This window comes from Pseudoliparis swirei, chromosome 6 (genome assembly GCF_029220125.1).
Source record: "Pseudoliparis swirei isolate HS2019 ecotype Mariana Trench chromosome 6, NWPU_hadal_v1, whole genome shotgun sequence".
In the NCBI taxonomy this organism is placed as follows: domain Eukaryota; kingdom Metazoa; phylum Chordata; class Actinopteri; order Perciformes; family Liparidae; genus Pseudoliparis; species Pseudoliparis swirei.
The window spans coordinates 3,217,598-3,232,185 of NC_079393.1; the positions used below are offsets into that span (position 1 = coordinate 3,217,598).

Below are 14,588 nucleotides of genomic sequence, written 5' to 3' on the forward strand. Positions count from 1 at the left end.
AGGGCTGTACAAGTATGAATGTTGAATATAAAAAGTACCTCAAACATTGAACTGAAGTCGTTTGAATGTGATCAGTTTAAATATATTTCATATTTTATAAAAATAAAATGTAATCTAATTAATTTATTATTCTTGTTTATTTGAACGTCGATCTGTCACACGTCACATCTGTCTTCAGATGGGAGACGTTTTATTTTGAAGGTCTTAACCGGAAGCTCTCCCCGGTGCGCTGTGTGAACTTGACCTAGTCCCCGGTGCTGCATGAAGAACCCGCTGCTGATGGATCCGCGTTAATGACGTGAATAAACCCGTGAATCGGTTCTGAGTCGGAGCGGCTGTTTCCTGATCAGGTAACCCTTCACCTGTTCGAAGTGACGTCATCGCGCTGCTTCTGATCGATATGATGTTGATCAAGGTGATCCATTTTTATATCGATCCGACCTCAAGACATCAAATACACAATGAAGCTATTAATACTTCCTCCAAGTACTAATATTGATAAATACTCTCTATTCACTACAATATAAATAAATAACAACATAAATAAATACACAAAATAATAAATATTATTATTTGAAAACAGTATCTTCAATTTTTTATTATTATTCAAAACGTCTGAAATTTTCTTTCATCTAAATTAAATGAGATATTTTATGACTCAACCTTCAAAAACGAGAAGCAGGTTTACTCTACATATATATAAGTACATAAATATGTTATATGTTAATATGTCTTATTATCATGTTTATGTTATAATGTTTATGTTTATAAATATATAAGTATATAAAGTATATGAGTATATAAGAATATAAAGTATAAACTGGAATATTAATACTATGATCAGGCACGTGCACAGACATTTTGGGGGGCAGGTGCTCAAACCAAAAAAAAGGGCACCGAATGGCAAAAAAAATTCTGACAGAGTTGAAGCATAAGCAGCAATACACTGATGAAGCTGTCCTTGACCTGCATTTCCTCTGGGCAGCATCAGACCGCTCGCTTACATTTTCTTTATGAATAAAGATGAATTATTATATAGTAACAACAGTACAAGCGTTCTGATTGGCTCATGGGTCGTCATGCCAGCCACGTATTGCCCTCCTCGCTGGTCTGATACGGATCCGTATTGCCCTCTTACGTCATTTTAAAAATGAGCGATATTGATAGACATCAACAGCCAAGAGCAGTGGTCCTCAAACTAAGGCCCGCGGGCCGGATACGGCCCGCCTCCACATTTGGCCCGGCCCTCTGAACAAGAGAGGCCGGAGGATTGTTTTTTTCAGTCTGAGCACGCAAATCCTAGACTAGCCCGTTAAATAGAACGGAATAAGAATACACTCTCTCTCTCTCTCTCTCTCTCTCTCTCTCTCCTCTCTCTCTCTTCTCTCTCTCTCTCTCTCTCTCTCTCTCTATTCTCTAAACATAACTAACGTCAGTAAACAGCTGGACAAGGCTTTGAAAGGAGGAGGAGCATATCGCGGAGCATGTCGGGGCGAAATTCTCACAATAACTCAAATAAATGCCCCGTCGGATATCAAAACACATTTGTGGGGACTTGATGACAGAGAGAGTAACTTTTGTTCATAAATACTGATGAATGAAAAAAGTGTCTCCAGCAGAAAGGGCTCTTTACTCATCCAGGGCAAAAGGGGAGGAGCTTGAGCACCACTCGGGCTCTGTCTGTGCACGTGCCTGCTGATCATAACATCTATTATTTTGATGTTTCTTTTGTGTGGGTGTGTGTGTGTTTGTATGTATGTGTGTGTGTGTATCTTTGTGTGTGTGTGTGTGTTTGTATGTGTGTGTGTATCTTTGTGTGTGTGTGTGTGTGTTTGTATGTGTGTGTGTGTATCTTTGTGTGTGTGCGTGTATCTTTGTGTGTGTGTGTTTGTATGTATGTGTGTGTGTGTATCTTTGTGTGTGTGTGTGTTTGTATGTGTGTGTTTGTATGTGTGTGTGTATCTTTGTGTGTGTGCGTGTGTTTGTATGTGTGTGTATCTTTGTGTGTGTTTATATGTGTGTGTGTGTTTGTATGTGTGTGTGTATCTTTGTGTGTGTGCGTGTGTTTGTATGTGTGTATCTTTGTGTGTGTTTATATGTGTGTGTGTGTTTGTATGTGTGTGTGTATCTTTGTGTGTGTGCGTGTGTTTGTATGTGTGTGTGTATCTTTGTGTGTGTTTGTATGTGTGTGTGTATCTTTGTGTGTGTTTGTATGTGTGTGTGTGTATCTTTGTGTGTGTGTGTGTGTTTGTATGTGTGTATGTGTGTATCTTTGTGTGTGTGTGTGTGTGTGTGTGTATCTTTGTGTGTGTGTGTGTTTGTATGTGTGTGTGTGTATCTTTGTGTGTGTGTGTGTGTCTGTGTGTGTGTGTGTATCTTTGTGTGTGTGTGTGTGTGTGTGTGTGTGTGTGTGTGTGTGTGTGTGTGTGTGTGTGTGTGTGTGTGTGTGCAGCATCATGTTGGCCAGGAAGGGCCTCCTCCCTGACGGGTTCCTGCTGACCCGTCTCTCCGAGGACCAGAACCAGAGGAGCCGAGGCCACTCCCGGTACCAGAAGGCCCGCTTCATCACCAAGAGCGGGTCCTGCAACGTGGCCCACAAGAACATCATGGAGCAGGTGCGTCTCCTGGAGTACTGTCCCGGTCCCGGTCCCGGTCCGACCCCCTCTCTTCTTCGTTGGTGCAGGGCCGCTTCCTGCAGGACGTGTTCACCACCATGGTGGACCTGAAGTGGCAGCACTCGTTCCTGATCTTCTCGTCGGCGTTCCTCTGCTCCTGGATGCTGTTCGCGATGATCTGGTGGCTGCTGGCCTTCGCCCACGGGGACCTGGAGCCCCGGGACCCGGTCCTGGACCCGGGCCCGGTGCCCTGCGTCACCGCCATCCACTCCTTCACCTCGGCCTTCCTGTTCTCCATCGAGGTCCAGGTGAGAGCCGGTCCTGAGCACCCCCCCCCTAAGGGGTTCTGGTCGGGGTCCCTGACGCCCGCCCCCCCCCCCCCCAGGTGACCATCGGGTTCGGGGGCCGCATGGTGACGGAGGAGTGCCCTCTGGCCATCACGGTTCTGATCGTGCAGAACATTCTGGGCCTGATCATCAACGCCGTGATGCTGGGCTGCGTCTTCATGAAGACGGCGCAGGCCAACCGGCGCGCCGAGACGATCATCTTCTCCAGGAACGCCGTCATCGCGTCCCGGAACGGCCGGCCCACCTTCATGTTCAGGGTGGGCGACCTGAGGAAGAGCATGATCATCTCCGCCACCGTGCAGCTGCAGGTGAGGGTCCCCCACGGGCCGGGGGCCACACCTCAACCACATGCCACACCTCAACCACATGCCACACCTCAACCACATGTCACACCTGAACCACATGTCACACCTCAACCACATGTCACACCTCAACCACATGTCACACCTCAACCACATGTCACACCTCAACCACATGTCACACCTCAACCACATGTCACACCTCAACCACATGTCACACCTCAACCACATGTCACACCTCAACCACATGTCACACCTCAACCACATGTCACACCTCAACCACATGTCACACCTCAACCACATGTCACACCTCAACCACATGTCACACCTCAACCACATGTCACACCTCAACCACATGTCACACCTCAACCACATGTCACACCTCAACCACATGTCACACCTCAACCACATGTCACACCTCAACCACATGTCACACCTCAACCACATGTCACACCTCAACCACATGTCACACCTCAACCACATGTCACACCTCAACCACATGTCACACCTCAACCACATGTCACACCTCAACCACATGTCACACCTCAACCATGTCACACCTCAACCACATGTCACACCTCAACCACATGTCACACCTCAACCACATGTCACACCTCAACCACATGTCACACCTCAACCACATGTCACACCTCAACCACATGTCACACCTCAACCACATGTCACACCTCAACCACATGTCACACCTCAACCACATGTCACACCTCAACCACATGTCACACCTCAACCACATGTCACACCTCAACCACATGTCACACCTCAACCACATGTCACACCTCAACCACATGTCACACCTCAACCACATGTCACACCTGAACCACATGTCACACCTCAACCACATGTCACACCTCAACCACATGTCACACCTCAACCACATGTCACACCTCAACCACATGTCACACCTCAACCACATGTCACACCTCAACCACATGTCACACCTCAACCACATGTCACACCTCAACCACATGTCACACCTCAACCACATGTCACACCTCAACCACATGTCACACCTCAACCACATGTCACACCTGAACCACATGTCACACCTCAACCACATGTCACACCTCAACCACATGTCACACCTCAACCACATGTCACACCTCAACCACATGTCACACCTCAAACACCTCAACCACATGTCACACCTCAACCACATGTCACACCTCAACCACATGTCACACCTCAACCACATGTCACACCTCAACCACATGTCACACCTGAACCACATGTCACACCTCAACCACATGTCACACCTCAACCACATGTCACACCTCAACCACATGTCACACCTCAACCACATGTCACACCTCAACCACATGTCACACCTCAACCACATGTCACACCTCAACCACATGTCACACCTCAACCACATGTCACACCTCAACCACATGTCACACCTCAACCACATGTCACACCTCAACCACATGTCACACCTCAACCACATGTCACACCTGAACCACATGTCACACCTCAACCACATGTCACACCTCAACCACATGTCACACCTCAACCACATGTCACACCTCAACCACATGTCACACCTCAACCACATGTCACACCTCAACCACATGTCACACCTCAACCACATGTCACACCTCAACCACATGTCACACCTGAACCACATGTCACACCTCAACCACATGTCACACCTCAACCACATGTCACACCTCAACCACATGTCACACCTCAACCACATGTCACACCTCAACCACATGTCACACCTCAACCACATGTCACACCTCAACCACATGTCACACCTCAACCACATGTCACACCTGAACCACATGTCACACCTCAACCACATGTCACACCTCAACCACATGTCACACCTCAACCACATGTCACACCTCAACCACATGTCACACCTCAACCACATGTCACACCTCAACCACATGTCACACCTCAACCACATGTCACACCTCAACCACATGTCACACCTCAACCACATGTCACACCTCAACCACATGTCACACCTCAACCACATGTCACACCTCAACCACATGTCACACCTCAACCACATGTCACACCTCAACCACATGTCACACCTCAACCACATGTCACACCTCAACCACATGTCACACCTCAACCACATGTCACACCTCAACCACATGTCACACCTCAACCACATGTCACCTCAACCACATGTCACACCTCAACCACATGTCACACCTCAACCACATGTCACACCTCAACCACATGTCACACCTCAACCACATGTCACACCTCAACCACATGTCACACCTGAACCACATGTCACACCTCAACCACATGTCACACCTGAACCACATGTCACACCTCAACCACATGTCACACCTCAACCACATGTCACACCTCAACCACATGTCACACCTCAACCACATGTCACACCTCAACCACATGTCACACCTCAACCACATGTCACACCTCAACCACATGTCACACCTGAACCACATGTCACACCTCAACCACATGTCACACCTCAACCACATGTCACACCTCAACCACATGTCACACCTCAACCACATGTCACACCTCAACCACATGTCACACCTCAACCACATGTCACACCTGAACCACATGTCACACCTCAACCACATGTCACACCTGAACCACATGTCACACCTCAACCACATGTCACACCTCAACCACATGTCACACCTCAACCACATGTCACACCTGAACCACATGTCACACCTCAACCACATGTCACACCTCAACCACATGTCACACCTCAACCACATGTCACACCTCAACCACATGTCACACCTGAACCACATGTCACACCTCAACCACATGTCACACCTGAACCACATGTCACACCTGAACCACATGTCACACCTCAACCACATGTCACACCTCAACCACATGTCACACCTCAACCACATGTCACACCTCAACCACATGTCACACCTGAACCACATGTCACACCTCAACCACATGTCACACCTGAACCACATGTCACACCTCAACCACATGTCACACCTCAACCACATGTCACACCTCAACCACATGTCCCACCTGTCCCGTCCCACCTGTCCCGTCTCACCTGTCCCGTCCCACCTGTCCCGTCCCACCTGTCCTGTCCCACCTGTCCCGTCCCACCTGTCCCGTCCCACCTGTCCTCTCCCACCTGTCCCGTCCCACCTGTCCCGTCCCACCTGTCCCGTCCCACCTGTCCCGTCCCACCTGTCCTGTCCCACCTGTCCTCTCCCACCTGTCCCGTCCCACCTGTCCTGTCCCACCTGTCCCGTCCCACCTGTCCCATCCCACCCGTCCCGCTGGTCTCCAGGTGCTCACCCTGCGGCTGTCCCTCAGGTGATCCGGCGCACGGTGACGGCGGAGGGCGAGGTGACCCCGGTGTGCCAGCTGGACATCCAGGTGGAGAACCCCCTGCGGAGCAACGGGATCTTCCTGGTGTCGCCCCTGGTGGTCAGCCACACGCTGGAGCGCGGCAGCCCGCTGTACGAGCTGTCGGCCCAGACGCTGGCCTCCGAGGACCTGGAGATCCTGGTCATCCTGGAGGGTCAGGACCACCACACCTGGAGGGTCCAGGTCTGGAGGGCCAGGACCACCAGACCTGGACCCTGAGGAACCAGCACCTTTAGATACTTTAGAATAGAAGAATAGAATATACACTTTTATTAATCCCCAAGGGGAAATTAGTTCTCTGCATTTAACCCATCCTTAGTTATTAAGGAGCAGTGTGGGCCGGTGAGCGCCGAAGCAGCAACTGGGTCAGTGCCTTTGCCGACTCCACTACAACTACTAATGGGATCGGGGGGATGGACCCCCGGCCCCCAGGTTTGGCCCAGCCCTGCCCCCACCCCACTGAGCTAAAGCCGCCCCATTGAGCTAAAGCCGCCCTCTTACCCCTCAGAACACAAAACAACACTTTAGAATCATGAAAATGTTAGATATTGTATTTTCTGAAATATTGTTTTATTACTCTGTTATATTTATAAATATAAAAAAATACATATTTATACATATTTAAATAATACATATTTATATATTAAAAAATATTCATTAATATTTAAAAAATACATATTTACACATTTAAAAAATACATATTTATAAATATGTATTAATAATTATAAAATACATATATATTCATATTTATTAACAATTATAAAATACATATTTATACGTCAAGCACACAACTGGACAACAAACATATATAATAATGTGTATAATGTGATATAATATATAATACTGTATATAATGAGATATTATACATAATATATAATACTATATATAATGAGATATTATGTATAATATATTATATATAATACTGTGTATAATGAGATATTATACATAATATATAATACTATATATAATGATATATTATGTATAATATATAATATATAATACTGTGTATAATGAGATATAATATCATATATATAATACTGTGTATAATGAGATATAATATCATACATATATAATACTGTGTATAATGAGATATAATATTATATATAATACTGTGTATAATGAGATATAATATTATATATAATACTGTGTATAATGAGATATAATATCATATATAATACTGTGTATAATGAGATATACTATATAATATATAATATAATACTGTGTATAATGAGATATAATATATAATATAATACTATATATAATGAGATATTATATATAATACTGTGTATAATGAGATATAATATCATATATATAATACTGTGTATAATGAGATATAATATCATATATATAATACTGTGTATAATGAGATATTAGATTATATATAATACTGTGTATAATGAGATATTATATTATATATAATACTGTGTATAATGAGATATAATATCATATATAATACTGTGTATAATGAGATATAATATCATATATAACACTGTGTATAATGAGATATAATACATCATATCTATGTGAGTAATGGGCGTGTGACCTGCTGGTCTCAGGTGTGGTGGAGACCACGGGGATCACCATGCAGGCCCGGACCTCGTACACCCCCGAGGAGATCCAGTGGGGGCGCCGCTTCGTGACCATCATGACGGAGGAGGACGGCCGCTACTGCGTCGACTACTCCAAGTTCGGCAACACGGTGCCGGTCAAGATGTCGTCGCTCAGCGCCAAGGAGCTGGACCAGACCCGGGGGGTCCAGGAGGGGGGCTCCTCGGAGCCCGTCAACCCCCAGGGCTGGGGGCTGGTCCGGGCCGGGAGGGGGGGCTTCCGTAGAGGAGGAGGCCGGGCCTGCGACGCCTCCCCCCAGCCCTGCTACGACCAATCAGAGCCGAGGGAGGCGGAGCAAAGGGGGCGGAAGAAGAAGGTGCAGCTGGAGGTGATTGGACGACAGATGGACGAGGACGTCCTGGGGGAGACCAGCGACTGAGGACCAGGAAGCAGCTCACGCTGGAGGCGCTCACTTCCTGTTCGCTGGGAAAAATAAGATGGCGGCGGACAAAATCCAAGATGGCCGAAGCTTCAAAAAGTGTGAATAACCAACGAGGACGACGTCCACTTCTTGGTTCTCTGAGCAGGAAGTGATCATATCTGGACTCGGGAGGAGTGGCGTAGAGACCTGTCAATCACCCTGTAGCCCCGCCCCTAAAGCATCCCCTGTTTATCTGGTGTGGCTCTAAATGACCATAATGTACTAAATGATGACATCATGCTGTATAGAAGAAGTAACTAGAGATAGAGACATAAACTCATGGAAGAATCGTAAAAGAATGAAGGAATCTGATTGGCTGTTGCAGGAGGAAGCAGTGATGATGACTTCCTGTTGGCGATCTCTCTGTTGAGCTCCACGATGTTCAGTGGTTCGTTTACTTCTCTCGTATCTCGTATCTCACATGATATGTTATCGATGTGGTATGTTCTTTAGGTCACGTACATGTGGTGTAGATGTCCATGAGGTGTTATTTATGTTTATTAAATTATACTTTCTGTTTCTCATCCCGTCTGTTTTTGACGCCGTCTCTTTAAGACCGCTGGCTGCTCTGATTGGCTCGTGGCCGGTAGAGTCTAACGAGCCACATCTGATTGGCTCGTTAAGTCACATGATGTAAGACGTATTTATTTGTGGAGTCGTTACAGGGAGAAACCAAAATGTGAATTTGATGCAAAAACACGACAAAACGAATAACCGACGTGTTTTATTCTATTTATTGTTAAACTGATTGAGCCTGAAAACAAACTGCGACGCGTTAACCGAGCCTTCAGACCCAGCACCACCAGAGACTCAGCAGGGGTCCGGCCAGCGTGAGGACCAGACCCAGGCCCGGCGGCGCGGCGGCCCGGGCGGAGCCGGCGTTGCATAGGTTGCTGCTGCAGCAGCGGTACGTGAAGCCGGAGACGGCCGGGAACATCTGGGACAGCCGGGAGTTATCACAGTCGGTGTAGCGGAGGCACTGACGGATGGTCTTCCCCCCTGAAGGACACACCAAGGTCAGGACCACACGGAGACCGGAGCCAGGTCCGAACAGACCGGATTCTAGACCCAACATAAACCTGATTCTAATCTGGTTCTGGCGCCCCCTGTGGACTAAAGTGGTAGTGTTGGTTCTGCTGCCCCCTGTGGACTAAAGTGGTAGTGTTGGTTCTGCTGCCCCCTGTGGACTAAAGTGGTAGTGTTGGTTCTGGTGCCCCCTGTGGACTAAAGTGGTCGTGTTGGTTCTGGCGCCCCCTGTGGGCTTAAGTGGTAGTGTTGGTTCTGGTGCCCCCTGTGGACTAAAGTGGTAGTGTTGGTTCTGGTGCCCCCTGTGGACTAAAGTGGTAGTGTTGATTCTGCTGCCCCCTGTGGACTAAAGTGGTAGTGTTGGTTCTGCTGCCCCCTGTGGACTAAAGTGGTAGTGTTGGTTCTGGTGCCCCCTGTGGACTAAAGTGGTAGTGTTGGTTCTGGCGCCCCCTGTGGACTAAAGTGGTAGTGTTGGTTCTGCTGCCCCCTGTGGACTACAGTGGTAGTGTTGGTTCTGGTGCCCCCTGTGGACTAAAGTGGTAGTGTTGGTTCTGGTGCCCCCTGTGGACTAAAGTGGTAGTGTTGATTCTGCTGCCCCCTGTGGACTAAAGTGGTAGTGTTGGTTCTGCTGCCCCCTGTGGACTAAAGTGGTAGTGTTGGTTCTGCTTCCCCCTGTGGACTACAGTGGTAGTGTTGGTTCTGGTGCCCCCTGTGGACTAAAGTGGTAGTGTTGGTTCTGGTGCCCCCTGTGGACTAAAGTGGTAGTGTTGGTTCTGCTGCCCCCTGTGGACTAAAGTGGTAGTGTTGGTTCTGCTGCCCCCTGTGGACTAAAGTGGTAGTGTTGGTTCTGGTGCCCCCTGTGGACTAAAGTGGTAGTGTTGGTTCTGGTGCCCCCTGTGGACTAAAGTGGTAGTGTTGGTTCTGGCGCCCCCTGTGGACTAAAGTGGTAGTGTTGGTTCTGGTGCCCCCTGTGGACTAAAGTGGTAGTGTTGGTTCTGGCGCCCCCTGTGGACTAAAGTGGTAGTGTTGGTTCTGCTGCCCCCTGTGGACTAAAGTGGTAGTGTTGGTTCTGGTGCCCCCTGTGGACTAAAGTGGTAGTGTTGGTTCTGCTGCCCCCTGTGGACTAAAGTGGTAGTGTTGGTTCTGGCGCCCCCTGTGGACTAAAGTGGTAGTGTTGGTTCTGGCGCCCCCTGTGGACTAAAGTGGTCGTGTTGGTTCTGGTGCCCCCTGTGGACTACAGTGGTAGTGTTGGTTCTGGTGCCCCCTGTGGACTAAAGTGGTAGTGTTGATTCTGCTGCCCCCTGTGGACTAAAGTGGTAGTGTTGGTTCTGCTGCCCCCTGTGGACTAAAGTGGTAGTGTTGGTTCTGGCGCCCCCTGTGGACTACAGTGGTAGTATTGGTTCTGGTGCCCCCTGTGGACTAAAGTGGTGGTGTTGGTTCTGCTGCCCCCTGTGGACTAAAGTGGTCGTGTTGGTTCTGCTGCCCCTGTGGACTAAAGTGGTAGTGATGGTTCTGGTGCCCCCTGTGGACTAAAGTGGTAGTGTTGGTTCTGCTGCCCCCTGTGGACTAAAGTGTCATCTGGTTTAACTAGAATCTGACCCCGTGGCTCCGATGAAGAGCTTTAAGAAGAACTCTCTAGAACCAGACCACCTTCTCCCTGGTGGTCTGATTACTGATAGAGGTCTCTAGAGGACCAGGACTAACCTGAGGTCTATGGAGGATCATGACTAAACTGAGCTTTATGAAGGAAAATACTAGACTGGTCCAGGACCAGGTGGACTCACCTCTCTCACTCAGTGATATACAGGAGTCTTCAAACGTGCATTCCTGAACGTTCTCACACAGTCCAGTGTAGTCAGAACACTTGAAGCAGCGGAGACCAGAACCTGAGGAGGAGGAGGAGGAGGAGAGGAGGAAGAGGAGGAGAGCAGAGTAGAGAAGGAAGAGGAGAAGAGGAGGAGGAAGTAAAGTGTATTATTTGTCAGCCTCTAGTGTTGAACTTGCAGATTGCAGCCCATTAATTATTTATTTATATATATTCTGACTCCTAAGGACTCTTCACAGACGAGTGACTCAGAGTCTCTGAGTCTTTGAGTCTCTGAGTCAAACCGAGACTAAGACTCTCCTGGTCCATGGGGTAGTTGACCAGTCAGCAGCATTAATGTCGTCGGCTGTTTTTGAGGATATAGTAGGACAAACTATATCAAAAAAATATTACAAATATATATAACAATATATAATATATATATATATAATATACATATAATATATATATATATATGTGTAAATATATACTGTATATATATATTATATATTTTATATATAGATTAGATATACATATACTGTATATATTATATATATATACACACACATATATATATATATTTATTAACTGCAGTTCTTTTAAACAGACAAAACTAACTTTGGATAAAAAGATGATATAATGAAAGTTATTAATAACATCATTTATTATTACAGGATAAGATACAACCTGATCCTCACAAGCATCAATAATCACAATACTACGATATCACAGTACTGTGTATAGTGAGTACTTTTACTGTGGCTGAAGTACGTTGTACTTTTACTCCTCTCTGCAGTAATAAATATCAGAGTATTTAGTTTTGTACTTCCGTGGTTTTGTTTACCCTTTACACAGTGAAATATAACGTTGTTGTTGTTGTTGTCATTTCAAGGCCCGATGCAGACTTAATGAAACTTGAATAAAAATGCTTCTCACCCGTATGAAGCAGAGCACAGCAGAGCAGCAGGAGGAATCCATCACAGAGCTTCATGGCACCTCCCTGCAGACCAGGACCAGGAGTAGGACCAGGAGTAGGACCAGGATGAGGAATAGGAGCAGAAGGAGGACCAGAAAGAGGACCAGGAGATAGCAGCAGTCCGGGTCGGGTCCGGCTGGTGTGAGGAGTCGGCACTGAGACGGTCCCTTTGTCCAGCGGACCACAAAGACGGGCTGTCTGGCCAAACCTCCTCCTCCTCCTCCTGCTCCTCCTCCTGCTCCTCCAACAATCACTTGGCCTCATGGTGTTTATTTATTGGTGTTCAAGTCCCAGAGGAATGTCCCCAACATCATAACTATTATTAGAATGTAGAACACTAGATTGAGAGGGACTTGTATAATAAATATAAACATAACGTTTATGAAATGACTTCATGCGTCAACACAGTGAGAACATGATGAGCTCATCACACGAGACATCCTCCACTCCACAAAGTTAGTTTGAACTCCTTAGAGTCCGCCAGCAGAAAGGGGACACTGAGGATAAAGAGGACACCGAGAGGACAGAGGATAGAGGACACAGATAGGATGCTGAGAGGACACAGAGGACACTAAGAGGACATAAAGGACACAGGGAGGACACTAAGGACACAGGGAAGACACTAAGAGGACATAAAGGACACAGGAAGGTCACTAAGAGGACATAAAGGACACAGGGAGGACATAAAGGACACAGGGAGGACACTTTGAGGACATAAAGGACACAGGGAGGACACTAAGAGGACATAAAGGACACAGGGAGGACACTTTGAGGACATAAAGGACACAGGGAGGACACTAAGAGGACATAAAGGACACAGGGAGGACACTAAGAGGACATAAAGGACACAGGGAGGACATAAAGGACACTGAGAGGACACAGGGAGGACACTAAGAGGACATAAAGGACACAGGGAGGACACTGTCCCTGGAAGCCGGCGTCCATTCTCTTTCTGAACCGTTCTAAAAAACAAAACAACTCTTGTGAAAAGCACTTTTGGCCCCGAATGAGACATTTAGAGTATTATGGGATGTTGGTCCGTCCTCTCTGCTGGACTCGTTTCCTGCTTCCTTGAAAACACAGTTAATCTTTTCACAAGTCGTCACTCAACGAGACAAAAGCCCGAGACTTCCCGGGCTGATATTCATCGTTACTAGAGACTTGTTAAAGGATGCTTCATCACGTGGATCCCAGATCACACGAATAATGAAGAAGATAATAAATGCACCCCACTTCCTGTTTACACCCCCCAGCATCACGTGATCATGAGGCCTCGATGGAGTCCGGCTGGTCCTCTGGGTGAAGGTCCTGTGTATGTGAACGTCTACAGTTTATGGAGAGAACGGGTCGTCACAAACTTCACAGTCTTTCAAAGTTATTTTTACTTAAAGCATTCTGAAGAAACAGAAAACAAGCAGATCTTTTTCTTTTGGTTTGATTACAATCAGTCAGACAGGTGTATGTATGTGTATATATATATATAGACACACATATACAAATACATATATATATATATTAGGGCTGTCAGCGTTAACGCGTTAATCTATGCGATTAATTTGGCCGCGTTAACGCACTAAAATATTTTTACGCAATTAACGCAATTTTTTAAATTATTTTTTTAACCGCGGCAGTACGGTTTGACACTGTTTCCGTTTTTAAAACAATTATTTCTCCGCGAAAATAAGGAGCAGAAATCAGTTTAACTCGTGGATGAATCAGTCAGGTTTCCTCCTGCTCCTCCTTCCTCCCGTCTCCCCCTCTGATCCACAGAGGAACGGAGGGGCGACGTGTCGGGGGACGCGGCGCGGAAAGAACTCGTCATACGAAACCTTCAACGTGATTGGTCAATCCGTTTGTCTGTCAACATTTCGGGAAAAAAACAACCAATGAACACTCAGTAAATCACAAAGGACCTCCCACCTCACAGGTTAGGCTCATTTAGCAGCCTGTCAGTCAGAGAACCAGAGAACACGGCGCGAGGACAATGAGGCTCATTTCAGAGCTGAGATTGTTCTGGAATGTTTGATGTAGAACACGTGGGGGTGTGTCACATGCAAAAGACTTTAAACGGTGAATTTAATTTATTTTGTAAAATGTATAAAATGCCCCCAGCCTCCAGAGGGTCA

At 46.9% G+C, this 14,588-nt stretch overlaps 2 protein-coding genes across 2 annotated transcripts; one reads left to right on the forward strand and one right to left on the reverse strand.

The window, feature by feature from the left end:
• Positions 1–287: 287 nt before the first annotated feature.
• On the forward strand, positions 288–9,180 carry kcnj11l (potassium inwardly rectifying channel subfamily J member 11, like). Its single transcript, XM_056416269.1, has 6 exons — positions 288–350; positions 2,453–2,615; positions 2,684–2,923; positions 3,001–3,270; positions 6,574–6,781; positions 8,184–9,180. Exons 2-6 carry the CDS (start codon positions 2,457–2,459, stop codon positions 8,612–8,614), a joined length of 1,308 nt encoding a protein of 435 aa, XP_056272244.1. The 5' UTR covers positions 288–350; positions 2,453–2,456; the 3' UTR covers positions 8,615–9,180.
• Positions 9,181–9,375: 195 nt separating this feature from the next.
• LOC130195030 (CD59 molecule (CD59 blood group)) lies at positions 9,376–12,641 on the reverse strand. Its single transcript, XM_056416275.1, has 3 exons — positions 12,423–12,641; positions 11,467–11,568; positions 9,376–9,655 (listed from the first exon to the last, which is right to left on the reverse strand). The coding sequence occupies exons 1-3, from the start codon at positions 12,475–12,477 to the stop codon at positions 9,444–9,446; spliced, it is 369 nt and encodes a 122-aa protein (XP_056272250.1). The 5' UTR covers positions 12,478–12,641; the 3' UTR covers positions 9,376–9,443.
• Between the last annotated feature and the right edge of the window lie 1,947 nt (positions 12,642–14,588).